We start from the raw sequence: 22,485 nt of genomic DNA on the forward strand, positions 1-22,485 counted from the left end.
TTTTCACACATTTATATTGTCAAGAAAATATTCACACCCAAAAATTTTAAAACAAAGTTAACTATAGAATTAACATGCTCTGGGATAACCACAATGCACAGTCATCTCAAACTTTAAAAAAGCTGAAAAAGAAGAAAAGTTACATTAAATTTAGAGACTGTTCTTTCCCCAGAAATACCCTTTCACAGTTAACAAAACAGATTCAAGACCTACACTCAGACCACAAATAAAGTTCTAGAGCAAGATTTACTAAACAAGAGCTAGGTGAAATGCAATAACCAATACAGAATCAATCCATAAGCCTAAAGTGAAGAAGTCAGTAAAAACCTGCAAGTCCATAATCAGAGAAGCTTCATTCTTACCCTGTTTTTCGCATTTGCCATCTTGTCATGCTTGGCCTGGTAAAGTATATCCTGGTAAGTGGAAGCCAATGGCTCTTCAAGATTCACCAGCATAGCATTAGGGTTTTTCAAAGCACTAAAAGTCTCAGCAGGAACTCTATGTTCAATGGCTTCGTTGATGGCAATAACAGCAGCATGCACTGGAAAAATAATAGTATAGAACATCACATCTCTATGGAATTAAGCATTAACATGTATAGGCTGATCAATTAATTACATAATCCCTCATCACTGAGATGGGTCAGTGGGCTCTTTTCGCAAATGACAAGCCATAAAGAACAAAGATCAAAAGAATGGCTCTTAGCCTCTTCTTTTCTCTCAGCTTCCACTGCAAGAGGGACCCAGAGCAGCCACCTCATCACTTTCCACACAGCTAGCGGGCTCCACTGTGCCCCTGAGTCAAGAACCCCACCCCCTCCCTTCGCTTTTCAGCTTCTTTTTATGTATTGTTAGGAACTGTCTTTCGCCCTTCTTTGTATCCCCTGTGCTTACTAGCACAAGGCCTGGCACATAGTAGGCACTTAGTAAATGTTTTCTGACTGACAACACTGGTCCAACTGCTTCATTAAACATGAAAATCACAACTCTGCCCATAAGCAACATTTGAAATACTGATCTGGGACGTGTAGCACTTTTGCAAGTAAGTATCCCAGAAAAGAGGGAAAAAAACATAAAAATCAAGATTGACTAAAGCCTTTGTTAAATTCTACCTTCTAGGGTTTAGCAGAAGGCAAGGAACAAAGTCAAGTACATCATGGAGTTTTGAGACTTAGTTGTATTAGGGAGATTAATTAGATTTTGAGGTTGCATGATGTAGGAGAAAGTATCTGTCTTGTAATTTGAAAGCCTGGGCTCAAACCCTAGGGCCACCACTAATTTACCAAAGCACAATCTCCTCCAGCCTATCTTCCCCTACTCACTGATGTGGTTTTGTCTAATACTGACTTGATATCCAGTAGCAAATAGGGTTCTAGGGCTAGTGGCCCTCTAGCAAGAAGAACCAATCCCTCTAGAAACATCCTCTGATTAACTGGAAGAGGGCAGAGGAATGATAGTGAAACTGCCCTAAGTCACTGACTGGATGATCTGCCACTGAAGACAATGGCACTGCCCTCACCTCCAGCCACCCCTCTCCACTCTAACCCTGCGCTTTTGGGTTGGTTCATAAGTTCCTTTGATTTTTCCTTGACACCAGGATGATGCCTTTGTTTCCACTCAGGGATTTCACGCCTTGGAACATCACTTAATTTCCCAAACCTCTCAGGCACTTGCCCCCTACACAAAAGCCCCATAACCACCTTATAAATTTCATGTTTCAGTATCTGAAGGTGGAAGGAAAGTTGTTCACACCCACTACCTCCATATGCTTCTCTACTGCCCTCTAAGTGATATTCATTTCCCATTCTTTGAAGCCTGCAGTGTTTCAAGTCTCTCAATTACATAACACTGACAGAATACTGGTATCATATAAATGGCCACTAGTTTCTAGGAGAAGTATCCAATTGCTAAAGAAACTCTGAAATCGTGTAAAGGCAACTTGACCCATTCTCTTTCTCTCAATTCTAAGCCCAATTTATCTGTTCTATCTTTCCAAGATACATATGCCCATACCTTTTTGGAAGAAACTCTGTAAGTTACCACCCAAATGCATGGTAAAATCTCAACATTCACCTGCTTCGTCCTATGTGGACAGTAGAGCCAAATTCACTGGAAAGATTACATCTCTCTCTACAGAGGATCTGCAGTGTTCTGGGGTTCAATACAACCAGAACAATGTCATCCAGAAAGAAGGGTGGCTGGGAGACTTCAAAACAGTCATGAACAGGCTACTACATTGAGCAGACTAGGAACTTTCAAGAACGGGAGGAAATGACATTGCCAGAAAAATACATACATGAAAAAAAGTAGGCTAGGTATATGAAAGGATGGGCAAAAACAAAGAGATGACCAGTGCACAGCCTACACGCGCCACTGGTATCTTCATGATGTCAGGAAGGTGTGCCCAGTGATGAACTGAGAGAATGAAAGGAGATGCACAAGAATCACACAGGACATAGAGGCATGAATGGGTTGTGATCAGCATCTTTGGAAGGAACAGACATGTTGATGTGGTCACAAATCCATGTGAGTTTTGAATATGAGTGTTTTACTTTAGTTTTATATCTGAATATGATGGGCTTCACTCAGCAGAAATCTACTGAAGAGAAGGTGGTTTCTTAGGAAACACAGGTTTGAAATTATATTTGGAAATTGTACCCAGCCCTCTCACCTTTGTCCCCATTGCCTGAATTAGGCAGCAGTGTTGCGATCAAGCCCTGAACTTAGCATCAGAAGATGTGGGTTTAAACACTGGCTCTCCTTTCGGTTCTAACAAGTAAAATTAGGGGTCTGGACTAAATGAACTCTAAGATCCTAGCCATATGGTCTGAAGCAAGTCACCACCTCTAAAAGCTGAGTTTCTTCATCTGTAAAATGATGATAATATGTCTAGGAGGATTGTTGTACGGATTAAATGAGTCACTACAACGAAACCATTTTGCAAACCTTAAAGCATCATAAAGTGAATGTTATTACTATTCATAATTAGCGAAGATAATGAGTATTATTAAAGGCAGTATTTGTGGACAAAAATAGACCCTAACTTTCCAATATTATTCTTTTAGCAAAATGCAGCACCTATTTCCGAATGATAACAGCACAGGTAAGCCTCCGACATCCTTATACTGTTTTAAACATTGTCTTATCGAAGGACTATAGCTTGCTACTCAAAAGGAAGTGTGCCATCGATGTGCAGACAGCCATCTATCCATATTTGAGCATGGTGTGCAAATCTGTCCGTGTCCTCCCATAAGTTCACCACAGGGCAACCACCAAAGATGATGGAGGCCTTCCACATTCTCTGGTGCCAGTGGGATACACTGGCTACCTTGCCCTCACTGAATGATCAGCCTACCTTGTCCTCTTATAATGTATTTCCTTGATGACATCTTTTACTTCTTTTCTGTTCTATTAAGTTCCTCACTGGCTCCATGTTGCAGTCTTCTTACACCTCTCCATTATCCTTTGTGTCAACAGTCATTTTCAATTCTTCAGAGACTACTATATCCACGTCTCTCTACCATAAAGCAACACCAGCAGAATGCTGGCATTAAATATAAGCCTTGTTTTGGAGAGGTATTATAGCTCACTGAAGGAACTCAGTAATTTCCTGAAGGTAATCCAGGACATTTTCCTCCTGTTCAAATCTGGGCCCAAAACACTGTCTATCTGTATAGTCTGGCCCAGATAGGGACTGAAGGATAAACTTTATTGGCTATCCCTACAAATGCATGTCATAATTGGAGTAAGAAAAATCATCCACTTCATCTTTCACATGTGAATGATGACACCAAACTCTAAGAGTTAAAAATTTCATCTAGAAGTCTCTCCAACACCCACAGCTCGATGCCACCACTATAATGCTATCCATAAATAGGAGCATCAAGAGCAACCCACCATTCCCAGACTGGATCTCCTCCATCATAGTGGAGAACACCTTAGGCGAGCATAAATCTATCCCCTCTTTGATGCCTCACCCGATGTTCATGATTCAGGGGTCACTTCTACTGCTACCTCTCCCAAGAAAACTTGGCTGATTTTGATTCATGGGTAGGAAAGACTTTTCTGAAAGAGAACCTTTAAGATAGCCTTTTGGTCTATTCAATTGCTTAATGAATTTGAAATACTCACCAGATCCTTTCAAAACCTTAGACTCTATGATTATCACAACAATCTAAACTATTTCAATGTATAACAAAAATCCCACCAGAATACATAAAATCCCTTGTTCCTTACATGCTGCTTCATCCACAGAGAGCTCATTTGCCAGAATTCCCCCTATTTTACTGAAGGCAGGCATCTGAATCCCATACTTCTCCAGCTCACTCTTCATGTTGTTAATTTCTTCCTCTGTAAGATGGAAGGAAAAAGTTGATTCAATCCCCTTTCTACAAATAAGCCAATCCAAAACTTCAGGAAATAAAGATAGTAGGTATTCACCAATTCTTCACCTATTCAAGAGCATCTAAAAGTCCTAAGAACAACTGAGGCTGGCCTAAAGGGAAGAAACAAAATTCGCTATATATAAAAAATTGCAAGAATGGAGCAGATAGAGGGGGGAAGGCAGAAGGAGACATACATCAAACACCGAAAGACAAATTACAAATTTCATCTCTTGGACTTTTTCAGCCCAAGTTACCAATCCTCATCCAATATGGTAGCATGATGTATAGTGGAGAGAATCCTAGACTTACAGTCAGGAGACTTGGGTTTGATTCTCACATCTGATAAGATGAGCTATATGACTTGAGGTGAATGACTTAAAGATACAAAGGGAAAATAATTCCAGTGTGAAGAAAAAGAGGAAAATGTTTATGGAAATCAACACGAAGACAAAGGGAATTGAGCGACCAACATAGATTTTTAAAATAAATACACAGAATATGGAAGCAAAGGAGGGCCACAGTATAATGACAAATGTGTGGCATGGTCCTGTTGGGAGTGAAAAAGCTCTAAGATTGGCAGGGAAAAGGCAAAAAAAAAAGTTGTGTTTTTTAAACTACTTTGAGGAAGAGAAGAGGCTGAGGAAAGGATACGGCTTCTGCCTGAAATGAGTGAGACCATAATAAAAATGATGGAGAAAAAGTGAAGATGCCCAACTCTTCCTCTGATTCTCTTCTGTCTGACAAAAGTGATTTCTAGACTGAAAAGGACAGAATAAAAATGACCAGTAAAGAATTGATAAGTATAACAAAAGGAAGAAAGCATCCAGCTGCCCTTAGTTAATTTAAGTCATCAGGTAGGAAAAAAAAAAAACTACAGCCCAGTATACTGGGAGAACAGGCAGGAGAGAACAGACTGTTCAACCTCTGTCAGGACTTCGGGAAAAAGAACAGAGAATGAGAGAGCTACCACTGAATTATAAAGGGAAAGCACCTTGAAAAATAGAGAAAGGCAAATGCAAAGCACAGCCAATGAATTTGACTTTAATATCTGGCAAAAGTCTGTAACATTATTAAAGGAATGGCTGGTGATTATCTAAAAAATGTAGCAAAGATTACAACTTTATTTTCTTTTTGGCAGGGTGACTAGATTGGTAGATCAAGGGAATTCTACAGATGCAGTTTACATAGATTTTTGTTAAGTATTTGACAAAGTCTATTATGTTTTCTTATGAGGTATCTATTGAATTTTTGTGGGAAAAAAAAATGAAAAGATGGGAAAGGGCTAGATGAGATGTATCCAAATTGGGTGAATAGCACTATCAAAAGGCTTGATGGCAACCTGAAAAGAGATTTCCAGTGAAATAAATACAAGAGAGCCCTGTACTATAAAATATTCTTATCAATAACTTAAATAAAGGCATAGATGGCATTATTACGTCATGTATTATTCAGATTATTAAATCTGCTGATGGCACAAAGCTGGGAGGGATAATGAAGTCATCAGTAATAGGGTTAAAATCCAAGCAGATCTTGATAAGACAGCATGTGTTGGACCAAATCCAACAGGATATGTTTTTAAAGGGATAAAGTTAAGTCTTATACTTGACTTCAACAAAGCACCTTCGAAAGTATAAGATCCACCATGGCTAAAACTCAGTTTATCTGAAAAAGACCTAAGGGCTTTTATGAATTGCAAGCACAGCGAGTCACTACTGTAATTTGGCAGGCCCAAAAGCTAAAGCAAACCTAGGCTATATGAAGAGAAGCAGAGTTTCTGGTCCTGAGGAAGCCGAGACCCTCTGCACTCTGCCTTCTCCAGCAACAACCCATGCCCCATGTTCAAGGATGGGCCCCACATCCTGAAAGAACATGAATAAAGTGGAGACTGTCCAGAGAAGTGCAACCAGGAAGTGATCATGCCGTGTGAGAATTTAAAGATCTGGGGCTTTCTAGCCTGAAGAAGAAAAGACTGAACAGGGACATGACAGCTATCTTCAACTATCAAAGGACAACCATGTAGAAAACAAATTAGACTTATTCCCCTCAGTCTAAGAAGAAATAATTAGAGACAATAGAAGTGGAAACAAGGGAAATTTGGGCTTGTTTTAGGAAGACCTGCTTAACAAGGTAAGTTATCCAAAAATGGAATCAGCTGCCTTGGGAGATAGTTGGCTGCCCTCTCACTAGAAATCTTTGAACAAACACTGAATGATCACTTCTTAGGTGTGCTGTAAAAAGGATTATTTTTAAATATCAGCTTGGAGGGAATGGTTTTTTAAGATTCTATATAATTCTGTGACTTATTTCTCAGATTATATACTAAGCCAAATGATAAAAAAAAAGGAAGCAATGTTTAATGGTGAGATATCCTGACTTATATCTGATATACAAATTCCCTATATAGAATAACAATGAGTCACTCCTTAAAATAGATCTACAAAAACAGTACCAGTACCTATATGCAATTTCCCCCCCCACCCCCCCCACACAATCTCTTTGATAATCCTGTCTCTTCCTCCTTGCCTTCATATAACTACACTGAAAAAGGATGAGCGTTTGCCCAAAGTAAATATATTCAGAATACCACATAAACATACATCTCCATAAACATTAAGTAGGAACATAAAAGGCAAATTTTTTTTGCCTTTTTTTTTCAGCCCCATTCCAATCCCACTCCACATCGGGACCCTTTAAATTCCAGGTATGTTACTAATAGCTAACTGATGAGATGATTTATACACTTTCTTTCATTCCACAAATCAACCAAATCCACATACAAAAGTAGAGCTCTTTACCTGTGAAGTCAACTTTGCCATACAGGTCTTGAATCTGGGGAGCCAGCCCCAGTTTGAACAGGTACAAGCTAAAAGACAAAACATGTAGAAAAGTTAGAACTCTTTGCTCTAACCTGCACGTTGTTGTTATTGACATGCAGCTAGCTCCACCTTCTGCTCTTAGAAGAATTAAGGGATATGGGGGAATTAGAAAAAAGAACAAGGCAAACTTTATAAATCCGAGTTACCCATGTCATGGCTTTTTAATGATACAATTTATTTCTGGACTGTACCTTAACCTGCTCAAGAAAGAAGCTTGTTGTTAAAGTCACATGCTGTAAAACTTTACCTATCCAAAAACACTGAGTTTTTGTTTGAACTGCTTTAAAAGAAAATCTTTCTGAAAAGAATTATACATTTCTCTCTTTTCTTAAATAAAGGCTACTGAATAAAAAAAATCAAACTTTTCTTACTGATTGAAGGTCAACACAATGGTACAGGGCTATATTATGGTGAAGCCTTCAAAAGGCCAGAAGTATGTGTTTTTTCTCCCTGTACTAATCAGCTCCATGTTGCTGTGATTTTTCAGTTCTTGGGTCTTTTCCAATCCTCATCCTATTTGCAATCTGACACTTCTGGCATGGTTAATGACTTCCTCCCTCCTGGATACTCTTTCTAGCCCTAACTTCTATGACACTACTCAGCTCCTGGTTCTTCTTCACTCCTGTCCTCTCTCAATCTCTTCTGCTGAATCATTATTCATCTCCTAGCCTTATAAGCATGGGTATTCTCCAAGGCTCTGTACAGGGCCCTCTTCTATTCTTCTTTACATTTTCTCTGATGGGATCAAACAGTACTGCTACAAAGGCAGATAACACCTACATCTACGTACGTAACCCTAATATCCTCAACATCCATCCCACAGCACCAACTGCCTGTTGGATATCTGCACCATGATGTGCCCCGCCAACATCTCAAGATCAATCTGTTCAAAATGGAACTCCCATTATCTTCCCTTCTACACTAGCCCTTCTCTTCCAGACCTCCTGTCTATTTGCTGAGAGCACAACGGTCCTTTCAGCCACCTAGGTCCACAACTACAACGCAGGCTCAAATGCTCACTTTCCCTCTTCTTCTCCAGTCAGCTGGCTTAACTCAGTCTTCTACAACATGCCTTCAAGCAATCAAACGATGCCAACCTGGTGCAATCAGTAGTCTGCTCAACCATTTGGTATTTATTAAGTACCTATATGCCAGGCATCGGACAAGTGCAGTGAGGACAAAAAGACAAAAATAAAACAGTCCCTGCCCTGAGGCTCACATTCTGTTTGGGGAAACAACACACACATTGTAAGTATATACAAAATAAATTCAAGACAATTTTGTTGGGGAGAAGCATTAGCAACCTCAGAGAAAGCATATTAATGTTAACTGCTTTCAGCCTGTGTTTTACATCAATTAAGACTTTCTTACCAACCTCATATTCGTTTTCTACATTGCCAGTATACACCAACGAAATCATAATTTGCTGAAATGTGTACATTTTTGGCAACAGAAAGAATTACAGAAATATGAGATAAATGTTTAAAGATCTGGATCCAAATGAACAGGGCTAATGTTTGCTATATAGCTCAGCAATAACTATGCTTTAAGGAAGGGGTAAAGATAAATAAAAATACAAAGCAAGAAACTGGCAGTTAACCAAGACAGGGGAGTATAACCTGCTCATAATTTCATTTAGAAAAGGGTGAGAAAATAAGGAAACGAACAAGGGAGGAGGGAGGGAGGGAGGCCTACTACATGCCAAGCCCTTTGCTAAGCACTTTACAAATATATTCTCATTTGATCTCCACAACAACCCTGGGAGGTAGATGCTACTCTTATCTGCATCTTACAACTGAGGAAACTGAGGCAGACAGAGAGTGACTTGTCCAGAGACACACAGCTAGTTAAGTGTCTGGGATGAGATTTAAACTCAGGTCTTCCCGACTCCAGGCCCAGCATTCAAATTCACCGTGCCCTCTTGCAAGGAAAAGGAAGCTATTCAAGCACATCCAATAAAATCAGCAAGCCCGTTGGAAGCATACTACAAATCACTCCATTATTACTGTCAGAAGCACTATGTCAGTGTCAGACAAGGCTCCTAAAAAAGGCAGGGGCAGCAGAGAGCAAGAGGAAGTAAATGCTCCATGCCCAACCAGAGTCCTCATTATATAGATGAACTGCTTTGAGGGCCTCCAGCACATCCTTTCTTTCAGTTGACATACTACTGGCCAAGATCAGATCAATTTCCATAAAAGTACAACAGAAGAAAAGGAACCACAATTCACACACTGGAACACACAACTCCACAGAGATTTTCTTAGAACAGACTAGAGCTACCAAGAAATGAGGAGGGCCTGAGCTTCAGTTCACCTTGCAGAAAGGACAGGGGCCCAGACGAGCAAAGTGACCCTCTGCTGGCTTTTCCTCAGCCACAGCCTTCACCAATTTATCCGTCCAGAGAGGCCTGTGTGTACCCCTGACCCAAATCACACTACAAAGAATTTGTCCAATTTGGACCCAGAGCCAGCCCACCTGGAAATTCTCCCATATGGAGGCGTTTCAGGAGCTGCAACTATACCTTACACACTATCTCAAAGAAGAATTTCCTAAGCACTTACTACTAATAATAATAGCAAACCTTTATGCAGAGAGGACTTTAAGGTTTTTTAAAGTGTTTCACATACATTCTCTCATTTGATCTATAGTACAGAACTGTGCCAGAAGCTCTAGGAGTTACAAAGGAAGACAAGAAACCTAAGAATAAAATAAATCCCTCTCCTTAAGGAGATGACAACCTGGCTGTGGGAGGAAAAAAAAACCAACTACATAAATATGCCCATTTTATTTGGTGTTAAGTTCATAAGGAAAAAAAATTCTTTTTTAAAGACAAGGACACAAGAAAGAGAGAACAATCCATTGTGAAATGCTAAATCATGTTAGGCAAGTAGGTAGTGTAAGGCTGTGGATAAAGAGACAAGACCTGAAGTCAGAAAGACCTGAGCAGGAATCCTGCCTCAGACACTGAAGAGTTGTGGGACCCTAGACAGCCTCTCTTGGCCTCCATCCATAAAATGGAGGTTATAAATAGCACCCACCTCACAGGGCTGTGGTAAGAATCAAATGAGTTAACATAGGCAAAGTGCTTTGCAAACCTAAAGGTGTTATGTAAGTGCCATGCTAGCTACCATGACTGTTTTATGGCCAGTTAGTACCACAGGTGTTCAGAAAAGGTACAGATTAGAGTGTACCAGGTCAGCGTCCATAAACAAAGCTAGACTTGAGCTGGAGTCTTGAAAGATGGGTGTGATCTGGATAGGTAGACAAGGGAGAGAACAGCTCATATAGAGAAAACAGCAGGAACAAAGATTCATCCAATCATTCTTTCCTTCCAGTCACAAGCAAGCTGATATTGTCTTTATGGTGAAAAAAGTCTTATCCCAACATCATGATTTCAAAGCAGTCTGTGTGCTCTACCAGTCTATCTATCTGCATTAATCTCCCTTATATGTTTTCATCACTAGATTTCTGTGCGACAAAGACTGTCAGATCAATGAGAGGAAATGAGAAAAATGTCTGGATTAAGACCACACACCTATTTCCACAAACATTTTATAGATCAGACAGGAGAATATCAGCAGGCAATGACATTTCATTTTTCTACCTCATTTATTTCAATCACAGCCCTGTGCTCTCTAATCAAGCTGACCATCAAATAAACCAAACCTATTTCCCATGATGGGAGAATCGCTACTGCACAGCTCCCTCCCCCACTGGTTATTTATCATCCTAAACTTGGTTTATGACTAGAAAGTGGAAGCAAGCCACCTTTCACTGATTCTCTGGAGGACCTGGGGCAGGTCAATTATACTCCAATTCCTGTTTTACACATGAGGGATAAAGATGCTGCCACCAAATGGTTTACTGAATTAGTATTAGTATGAGTGTTAACTATTACACAAATGACTTGATGCCATCACTTTGTACCGTTTGCTTTGAGAGTCTACTAACGAGCACAAAACTGGACCAAAATTACCAAGCTAACCAAAGTGAAACCAAATTGTTTCAACTTGACTGCTTTGACATTTCACATTCATGCATTCAACTGGTTCTTCCACATTTTGAAGCAAGTTATATGTTTCTGGTGAAATTTAGTATAATACTAAAGAATTAGCAAGAAATTCTGAATTTATGATTCAATTTGCCATGTTATAACAAAATAGTATCTATAAAAGTTTTCAAATGGACAAATGTCATTTTAAAAAACAGACAAAATGGCAATTATTTGGCTAAGACGGGGGTTGGGGGAGAAAGGGGAAGAGGGAAAGGAAGTGAAGGAAGGAGACGGAAAAAGAGAAAGACAGGAGACAGAAACAAACAGAGAAAAACAGAGACATAGACAGAAACAGAGACAGAGAATGGCAATGAGAGACAGAAAGGATGTACATGAACTTTCTCCTGCCAAGTCATTTTTCTACCAATTTCCCATTTTAAGCCTGATGCTTTATGCTCCCCAGTTCTATATTCATGGAACATAGTGTGCTTACTACAGTCAGGTTCTAAGATACCACTGCATTATTTTTTCGAAAAGACTGGTTACCTGAGTGCATGGATACAGTAGATACAGCGTGGCATATTCTTTCGATCATAGATGTCTGTGGTTTCAGGATAAAAAATCTGCCCAGAAATAAAGCAGAGTAAGGTATAAATCAATAATCATTTCATCTTAAACCACCCAACAATAATACAAAATATACCCATATTTCTTATATGGGATAACAACAGGAAAGTTTTCTAGATATTCTAAAACTCCCTCCCAGTCATTCTAATTTGTAGCATGGATACAGTCTTGCCTACTTCTAATATCATCTCACATAGGGGAGAGTGTGGCCTCCTCTTCCCTGCAATCAGTGCCAGAAGCCCCACAGAGCTATCAAAGGCCAGAAGACACCCAGGGTAAGAGTGTGCTAACATTCTAAACAGGAGGCATCAAACTCAAATACAAAAGGATTCCTGCAGGCTGCACACTGACCTAGAAGACCACAAATTAAGAGGCATCTATGTTGTCCCGTGCTTTATTTATTTTGTTAAATATTTCCCAATTATATTTTGATCTGGCTCAGGCCACACTCAGGAGTTTTTCAGCCATCAGTTTGTCTGCCACTTCTGTTCTTAGAAGACCAGAATTCCAGATTTCATCTTGACTTTCGGAATACGTAAACTCTGCTAGTCTACTATCCTCTAAGTACTACAGATGGAACACGTCCAATCTACCATATCACACAGGGTCCCCATTCTCAGTCATCTAGTTTCACTGACTTAGATACAAGCTTAGGGTCCACATGACCCCTCTGGCCAAACCCTCATCCTTATCATACTAAATCATATCTTTCTATTGTACTTTGCCTTTTGGAATGTGGTTTCATTTGATTAAGGTCAGACCTGAATTAGCCTAATATACCCAGAAACACACAAATGACCACTGCTGTTGCAAAATGAAGTTATATCAATATTATTTCTTGTCCCAAGTAATTCACACACCATTGTAGGTGCTAAGAGGAATATAAGTCATGGTCCCTAAGAACTGATAATCTAATTAGATAGGAATAAAATACAGGAAAATAATAAACCATAAGAATCAATATGTCATTACATATTAAACTGCGGAATGGACCATAAGTGTTGGAAGAAAGGAAGATTAATGAGGGCAGGGGAGAAGTAGTCAGGACAGTGCTCAGGAAAAATGTAGAATTTGACTTAACTGGGACCCTGAAGTACTGTTCAGGGGACTATGGCTAGACAAAGGAAAGGGGAAAAGATGCTACTGAAAAAGGAATAACATGAGGAACTATGTAGAACTAGTAATAAACACATTGTAACTATGCTACAAGATGGATGGGGAACATATAACCATATTATGGAGAATCTTCAAAGTCAGGTAAGAGTTTAACTTGACACAAAAGATCACAAGAAGTCATTGTAGGCTTTTTTTGTTTGTTTTGGGAGACTAAAAAAAACGAGGAGTGACATGAGAATAATTTTCAGGAAGACTGATTTGGTAAGTAAACGACAAGAAGTCTTGGAAAGAGAAGGAAACAGAGTTAAGAAAAGAAGGCAAACTTGGAGCCTATTAAAATAATTAAAACATAAGGTCATGAAGCCTAAATGAAAGATCATAAGGCCAAAAAAAAGGCATAATGATCATAAATTTAAAAATAAGGTCATAAAAGGCCTTAAAAAGAATTCCAAGGTGTGAAGATGGGTATTACTGGTCAAAGCGTATTGTCACTTACAGACACAGAGACTATGATTCGGTAAAAAGATAAATTCAATTTCAGACATGATGAGCTTAAAGTGAAATCAAGTCATCTAAATGAAAATGAAAAATACTATGCTTCAAAGAGAGAAGAGAACTGAGGATAAAAATCTAAGAATTATCACACATGGCTGAAAGCCAGAAGTCATTAAAAAAAAGATCAACACTCCTGCTTCCACCTACCTTGGCAGGAGGGGAGCTGCCTATTCTCCTTGATTCTACCCCTCTCTAGACACCTAAAACTCTAAGCAGTAGCCCTGCTCCCCATGTGGGCACCCTCCACTCCTCTCCATTTCTCTCCCCACCCTCTGCTGTCTGCCCTGGAACAACTCCAACAGGAGGCCAAATTTCTACAGACAATGATAACCCACATGAACTTATTCTTTAATGATTAACATACTTCCACATTCCAATCATACCCTCCCTACCCATCCTAATGATCATGAAACCCCAACTGCCAATGACTAAACCTTGTTCTCTGTGCTTGATGTTTCCCTTAATCTATCCCCCTCAACCCAAACCACTCTAAAGTTACCTACCACGCCAACTGTGCTCTCTAGAATGCCTGTTCCATAGATAGCAAGCTGGGTTCCATCTTAAACCTTTCCCTTTCTTGCACAACACACATACTGACACTACCTCAAACACCCCGATCTCTCAATTCCTCAACTTACCTATGCTCATGTGCTCCTGAAATAAGATGGCGAAAATCACAGAACTGTGCTGAGTCCACAACGATTTACGTTACATAACCTCAACTGTGCCCTCACTGTGCCCAAGCAATCCTTTTATACCATCCTAGTGATTCACTATGCCACTCACTGCAGTAGCTTTTCTAAACCTTTCCATCTCTCCTCAAACCTCCCATAATACTCCTTCCCTCTCCCCTCCTGGCAGAGACCCTTGCCTCATAATTTCACTGAAAAAAATGAGCACTCTTCCTCCTCCGTTACTGATCATCTCATATCACTCAGATGCCTTCTGCTATCTCCTCCTTCACCCATCTCACATAATTCTTATAGCCAAGGCAAAACCTCCTGTATGCACCATTGATCCCAATGTGGTCAATCTCCATCAGATTACCTCATTAATCTTTAATATCTTCTTATCTAAGGACTGATTCCCTAATGCCTAGAAACCTGTTCACATTTCCTCCATCCTCAAAAAAACCCTGAATTAATTGTATCAACTCTATTAGCTATTATTCTATCTCTTTCCACCCTTTTGTAGCTAAATTCCTTAAGAATGATTCCTTCTCACTCTCTTCCTAATTCTCTGCAGTCCATCTTTGGACCTCATCATTCAAGTGAAACTGTTTTCTCCAAAGTTACCAGTAATCTCTCCACTGCCAAATCTAATAGCCTTTTCTCAATTCTCATTCCTCTTGACCTCTCGGCAGCCTTTGACAAAGCTGAATAGCCTCTTCTACTCTTCTTCTCTCTAAAGTAGTGATACTACTCTTTTCTGGTTCTCCTCTGACCTCTGTGACCACTCCTCTGTCTCCTTTGCTGAATCTTTATCCAGGTCACATGTGCTAACCATGGGTGACCCACAGAGCTCTGTCCTGAGCCCTCTTCTCTCTCTTCTCTTTCTCTCTCTCTCTCTCTCTCTCTCTCTCTCTCTCTCTCTCTCTCTCTCTCTTCATTTGTCTATCTCATCTGTTCCCATGGATTCAATTATCACCTTTATGCTAATTATTCTCAAATCTACTTATCTAGCTGCAATCTGTCTTCGGACCTCTACTATTTCCAAACGCCTACTGGACACCTCAAAATGGATATGCCATAGACAACTTAAACTCAAGATGTCCAGAACTAAATTCATTATCTTTCTCCCCAATTCCTCCCCACCTTAAATTCTCAATTATTATAAAGGGTATCACCATCCTCCCATTCACTCAGGTTCACAACATAGATGTCATCTTTGACTCCTCACTCCCTCTCATCAAAACCAGTGATTTGGGGGGGGGGGGAGTGAGGTGGGGGGAGGCCTCGATGAGAAGATGATATGAAAGAACAGCCAGAGATGGAAGGGTAGCCAGGGAAGCTGTATTTTCAAGAGGAAACCAGGTCTCAATGAATCTAAGAAGACAGAAGGAACAATCCCCTGCCATTTCTACCTTCGTCAGGAGGTATTTCTACCTCTTGAACGTGTCCTTTGTCTTCTACAACGCTGACACTACCCTAGCACAAGCCTTCGTCACCTCAAGCCTGGTGTGCTGGAATAATGTGCTGGTTGGTGTCCCTGCACAAGTCTCTCCCTATGCCAGTCCATCCTCCATGAGCTGTCAAAGTCATCTTCCCAAAGCACAGCTCAGACTATGGCACGTTTCCTCCGCCTTTCCCCCATTCAATCAACTTCAGGATCAAATATAAAATCTTTGCTTTGGCGCTTCCTAACATGACTCCTTCCTGCCTTTCTAGTCTTCTTCCATACTTCACTCCAGGTACTCTACAATCTAGTGACGCTGCCTTCTTGCTGTTCCTCAAGCTCTCCTGACTGTCATTTTCACTGGCTGCCCCCCATGCCTGGAACTGTCTCCCACCTTATCTCAACTTCCTTCAAGTACCATCTTCCACTAGCAGCCCTCCTAGTTGTTAATCTTAGTGCCTTCTCTCTGAAAATATCTCAATCTGAATTGTATACAGCTTGTTTGTCCAGAATTATTTGCATGCTGTCTCCCCAGTTAGACTGTGAGCTTTTTGAGAAGAGGAATTTGGGGACGGGAAGTGATGAGGCATCTTTCTTTATATTCCCAGCACTTAGCACAATGCCTAGTATATAGTAGGCACATCATAAATGCTCACTGAGTTAGGACAAAAATGAAGACAGACTAGATTAAAAAGTAAAGTACTGGACCTTGCAGAATATGCACAATTATAAAGTAAGGGACAGAAAAGACACCAACAAATTTTTTTAAAAAGGAATGGTTGGGTATTTAAGAGGAGAGATACTATAATATAGTATCAGAAAACAAAGAATGAAAATGTCATAAAAGGAGTTTTAAATAGTATTTAATTGAAAGTATCTGAGAAATTAAGGAAAACGAGAACAGATAAAAGTCACTGGGCTATTTCTACAACTGGCCCATTTACACAAGAATTAACAGTGTTAAGTTTAGCAACTTGAGAGGCCTATTAGAATTCAATAAAAATTATTATTTACAGGTATGTACATATACATACACTTAAATACAAAAACACAACACTCACATATGTATACATCCACACACTGCGTAAGTATGACCTATAAATATACATTTTTTTAAATCAAAAAGTTATCATACTTCAAAATGATGTGCCAGTATGGCATAGCAAATATGGCATTTGACTTCTCAGGAAGATCTTGGTTCAAATCCTGCCTCAGAAGCTGTCTGGCCCTGGGAAATTCACATAAACTCTGTGTATCATGGTTTCCTCATCTGTAAATCTGTAAAATCTGTAAAATGGGATTAGATTTGATGGCCACCACGGTCTCTTTCAACTCTAAATCTATGACCCTATGAAACTAATTTTTGAAGCACCCCAAGAAAGTACTTTTAATCAAATAGCAAAGCTCTTGCCTACCTAACATCTCACTGTGGACATACTAATTCTATATAACTGAGAATGGATGCTTTTAGAAAATCGTGTATGTGACTCAAGAGAGTACGCTGCTGTCTAGAAAAGCTGAGGAGCACAATTAAAATAATAGAATTTTGTAGCCATAGTAAGTATAAATAGCGCTCTTCACGTCACACCAAGCAGAGCTAGAAAATCTTTGCCCAATGGGGACACTATATAGGAAACAAGAAAAAAGAGGAACAGGAAATTACAGGTACTTAACAAGGCCAGACTAACATTGCTGAAAGAATTAGAATGCTTGCATTTCCTGGGTTTTGTAGGGCTCAATTCTCTTAATTCTCTCTCAAACAACTGTACAAAAAGGAACGTTGATACAATTCGGAAGAAGAAGGAGGAGAAAATCTTTCTGTGTAAAGGCTCACGCCTAGAATTTTAATGCTGTAAGAACATCAATTAAATTCTTATTAAGCATTGACCATGCGAGAAGCTGTGTCAAGCTTACTGGCTACAAAACAAAAAAGCAAAACCAACTTTTGTCCTGGAGAAGCTTCGATTCTAATGAGGGAAGTGCAAAAAAGGGCTATGCAAAGTTAACAGAAAGTAGACAAAAGGCAACCTTAGGGAGAAAGGCGGCAGCAGCCAGGGAACTCAGAAAACCCAAAGCTCAGCACCGAGCAAGGCCCGAAGTGTCCGCTCGTGTACATTTAAATTTCTCACCTGTATCATACTGGATGTATAAAGCTCCTTGCTTCAGTGACACCCTGCTACCTATATTTGTATTTTAAGTTATAAAGCATTGCATTTGAGGATTTGAGGAGAGACTAGTAAGTCAGATGTCATTTCCCTAACACCACACATAAAACATAAGTGATTCAGTCACCAAGCTAAGAGAATTTACAGCAAAGGTCATCATAGAACTGTCTAAGGAGAAGGAAGAGGGGAAAGGGAATCCAACAAGAAAAACGTTTTTTACCCCCAAATTTAAGTCTTACATTGGAAGGCCTCCAAAATTGTCCTTACACTTGTTAAAACCACACTTACATATACATCTATAGTATAAGATAATGAAGAGGGAGAGCAGAAATTCACTACTGGGTTACTAAGAGAAGTAATACAGAATAAAAGGAAGGAAAAACTGATTCCCATCCCAAATGAGGCAAACTAGGTAGAAAATGTACTGCTTAAATAATATTTCACAAAATATTTCAGATGTATCTAATAATTTTAGAAAACTTAAATTACATAACTCTTCAGTCAACTAGAATTTATTTAAGCTCCTACTATGTGCCAGGCACTGTGCTAAGTACTGGGGATACAAAGAAAAGCAAAAAACAGTTGCTGTTCTCAAGGATCTCATAGTCGAAAGGGGGGAGAACATGCCACCCACTGTGGACTAACACGATATATACAAGATAAACTGGAGATAATCTCAGAGAGAAGGCATGAAGATTACGAAGAACTGGGAAAGGCTTTCTAACAGAAGGAAGGACTTGAAGAACGATAACATGCAAAACTGAGAAAGGACAGCATTTCAGGCTCAGGGGACAGCTAGGAAAAATGCCTGGAGTCGGGAGATAGAGTATTTGAGGAACAGCCAGGAGGCCAGTGTTGCCGGATCAAAAAGCACCCAGAGAGGTGTACGGTATAAGAAGGGGTCAGGTTACAAAGGGCTTTAAAGGCCAAAGTGAAGACTTTACACTCCAGACTCACATCTCCAACTGCCTTCAGATGTCTCAAACTGGATGTTCTGGAGACATCTTGAACTCAGCACATCCAAAGCAGAACTCACTACCTTTCCTCTCCGCTCTGAAGTTTTCCTGTTATTATCAGAGACACCATCCTCCCAGGCACCTAAGTTTACTGTGGCTCCTGACTGCCTCTCAAGCCTCCACAGCCAATCTCTTGCCAAGGCCAGCTGACTTCACCTTGGCAATATCTCTGAAATATTTTCCCTTCTCTGTGATTCTGCCGCCACCCTGGTTGCAGGTGCTCATCTTCTCTTACCTGTACTATTGCAATAGGCTGCTGGGGAGTCTCCTTGACACAAGTCCATCCCCACATCAGTAAATTCTCCATTCAGTCACCAAAGTGATTTTCCTAGGGTGCCAATCCAACCATTTCACCCTCTTATTCAATAAACTCCAGTGGTTCCCCATCACCTCCAGGACCAATTACAAAATCCTCTGTTTGGAAGTCAAAGCCATTCACACCCTAAGTCTTCCACACCTTTCCAGTTCTTACACTCTACCACATAATCTTCAATCCAATGACACTGGCCTTCCTGGCTGTTCCCCCAAACAAAATACCGTATCTCTTATCTCCAGGCATGTTCTCCGGCTGTACCCCATGCCTGGAATATTCTGCCCCCTCACCTGGCTTCCCTTAATTTAGTTCAAGTATCAGACAAAATCCTACCTTCTACAGGAAGCCTTTCCCAATCCCTCCTAATTCTAGTATCGTCCCTCTGTTAATTACTTCTTATTTATGCTGTATATAGTTTTTTGTCCACACTTCTATGTTGTCTCTCCCATTAGAATGTGAGCTCCTCGAGGGCAGGAACTTTCTTCATCTTTTGTTGTATCTCCATCATTCAGCACGATGCCTGTCATGCAGTAGTCACTTCATAAATGCATACCAACTGAAGGACCACCGGCAATGACCAGGGGCAGGGGAGGGATGGAGTTGGAGTGAGGAGGGGAGAAGGGCGTGGTGACACGGTCAGCCCTGTGTTTTGAAAGATGGACAGGAAGGGAGAGAGACTTGAGGCAGGGAGCCTCTGCACGCCTGTCCCTTCTCTCCCCCCTCTCCCTCCCCCACCCTGCCCTCCCAAAGCAGGCTACAGTACTAGTCCAAGCTTGAGGTGATTAAGTTCTACACCAGGGTGTAATGTCACTGGAGAAAAGGCGTCATATATAAGAGATGGGATAAAGGTACAAATGACAAGGACCTGACAACCAACTGGATGGGGGAGTGGGGAGATGTGAGTGAGGAATCGAGGACAATGGTCCTGTGTGAGCCTGAGTGACCGGGAGTGTGGTGGTACCCTCAACACTAACAGGGAAGGTAAAAAGGAAAACAACGTAAAAGACTTCATCAGAACGACGATCAATGCAGTGAGCAAGCACAACCTCAGAATACCAATGGGGAAGCACATCTCTTACCTCTCAGCAGGCTACAAGTATAAAACAAGGCCTACACATTCAATGGGTTTCTCTGCTGTGCTTAATTGTACTACTTCATTACAACAGATAGCTCTATTGGAATGGAGGGACAGTCACAGGAAAGTGACAGCAATTTTTTTTTAAAGATCAAGAAAATCATTTTAAAGACAAAACTGCATGCATGCTAAATTTAACAAATAAGCTTGGCCTGGAGAAGGGCTGAGAAACTTCCTTGAGAGATTACAGGTGTATGCCACTGCACATGAATGTTTTTTTCCTCTCTTCTTTACTCTCTGTTTCAAGAAAGGCTCAATAGGTCAAAGATGGGAAGAGGAATATATTTGGAAATGGAAGTGATGGAAATAAAATGTTAACTTGAAAAAATTTTAGAAATCTTTTTTAAAGATTTAAAGCAGGATAAGAAATTTCACTTAGTGCTTTACTGAGTGAAATACTCAGGCTCTAAGATAAAAAACTGCACAAACACTCAGGAATATCTACCTTAGGCAGCCCAATCTCAGACATTGCATTCAGCCACTGAATCACGTTATCGGTATGCCGAAAGTGAAGGCCAGTTGCCTGAAACAAACAAAACAAAACACATTAAGCATAATGAAGCTGCATCGAGACATATTCCAAATAAATGCTGTTCCTTCCAAATCTCAGTGGAAAGCACTGCACGGCCAACTTACAATAAATTTGAAACCATGCATTACACATCAATTTCCTCCAGTCTATACTCTCGTTCACATGTCAAGGACAACAAACAAGAAAGTCTTAATTTCATTCAGTCACAACACAAGTACTTGGTTTTCTCATATACATTTAGTCAGTAAAAGCCTTGTTACATATGCTATCGTGTAAATACAACAGCACATTACCTCTACCTCTTAGCAGCCCTCATTTCCTGCCACTACAATTAGCTATTTGGCACTTGGTACTTTTATTTCCTTCTTGCCTCTGCATTTTTATGTTCCCAAGGAGATCATGAACTCCTCCAGACCAGGGATCATTAAAGCAGAGGAGTACGTGGCACAGTGGAGAAAGGGCTACACTTACAGCCAAATGGATTAAACCCCCACATCTTGTCATGTTTCAAAGCCTCAGTTTCCTCACCTATAAACTAGGGATACCTATGGAGCTGTTGTTCATCCTTCATTTTTGAAGAGGAACAATAACATCCTGGACAACATCCTGACTTGTAAGTGAACTGGATTGAAGTGAGGCAGAGTTGCACAAAGTCGTTAGCTTCACTCTCTCTTTCAGATCATCGAAGTCCAGTGTCAGGACAAAAGTCAAGATGACTGGTGATGGTCTGGGATGCAAAAGATGACCGTGGTATCTTTGATGAATGATCAAGCTCTAAGTGCTCCACAGCACCTTCTTTAGCCACCTTTATGACCTCGTAACAAATTGTTCCCATCTGCCCATTCTACCACAGGAAGTCTTCACATGCTTGTTGTAGACATCCCCCTAATTCACTGACAGATTTGAGGCCTGTCAATTACCCTCAACTTGATTTAGCTCATCTGCCAAGACGGTTTTACAGGGGTATGGCCACTGTGCACGCTACAGCTTCTTGGAGCCACAGCTGAGACAGTTAGGTGAGAGTTGGGGAGAGATGGACACCAAAGATGGACAAGCAGCCTTGAAAAGGGCCCTCACATTGGAGATGCCAGTCCTTCCTGAATACCCTTTCTCATAGCAGTTGTTAAAAGGCTTGAATGAAAGATGCACTTTGCAAACCTTAAAACGCTATAAGAGTGAGAGGAACATGGCACAGTGGCTACAGCACTGGCCTTGAAAGACAGGATGACCTTGGTTCAAATTCCAACTTGACATTTATCAGATGCGTGACCCTGCGTAAGTTCACCTCTCCGAATCTCACTTTGCTCACCTGCAAAATGAGGAGGCTGGGCTCAATGGCCTCCAGGGGGTCCCTTCCTGCCCTAAATCCAGGATCCTATGATAATGTCGGTCAGTCATTAAACACTTACTAAGCACCTACTACGGTGTCCAGCAGTGTGCTAAGTGCTGGGGGACATAAATAACTGTAAATCTTGCCCTCGAGGATCATGCCTAGGGGGCTCTGAAGACTTACTGTCATCAGGTTGTGGTGGCCAATATCCTTGAATCTCAGAGGGCCTACGTGGTTATTGTAACCAAAGACTCTTCCTGACAAAGAAGTAGGAAAAGGTATGGGAAAACGAAGAAAAGATTGTGAGTAACCTACAGTCTCAACACA

The 22,485-nt window shown here is 40.5% G+C and overlaps 1 protein-coding gene across 1 annotated transcript in view; it reads right to left on the bottom strand.

Moving 5' to 3' along the window:
- IQGAP1 (IQ motif containing GTPase activating protein 1) overlaps positions 1–22,485 on the bottom strand; it is a 113,568-nt gene that overhangs the window by 57,542 nt on the left and 33,541 nt on the right. Inside the window, exons 4-8 of the mRNA XM_020994730.2 lie at positions 20,742–20,819; positions 11,801–11,877; positions 7,180–7,247; positions 4,236–4,349; positions 363–541 (exon numbers count right to left, since the gene is read on the bottom strand). Coding sequence (XP_020850389.1) covers positions 363–541; positions 4,236–4,349; positions 7,180–7,247; positions 11,801–11,877; positions 20,742–20,819 — 516 coding nt within the window. The remainder of the gene's footprint in view (positions 1–362; positions 542–4,235; positions 4,350–7,179; positions 7,248–11,800; positions 11,878–20,741; positions 20,820–22,485) is intronic.

This window comes from Phascolarctos cinereus, unplaced genomic scaffold, assembly GCF_003287225.1.
Source record: "Phascolarctos cinereus isolate Bilbo 61053 unplaced genomic scaffold, phaCin_HiC Scaffold_3;HRSCAF=262, whole genome shotgun sequence".
Classification (NCBI taxonomy): domain Eukaryota; kingdom Metazoa; phylum Chordata; class Mammalia; order Diprotodontia; family Phascolarctidae; genus Phascolarctos; species Phascolarctos cinereus.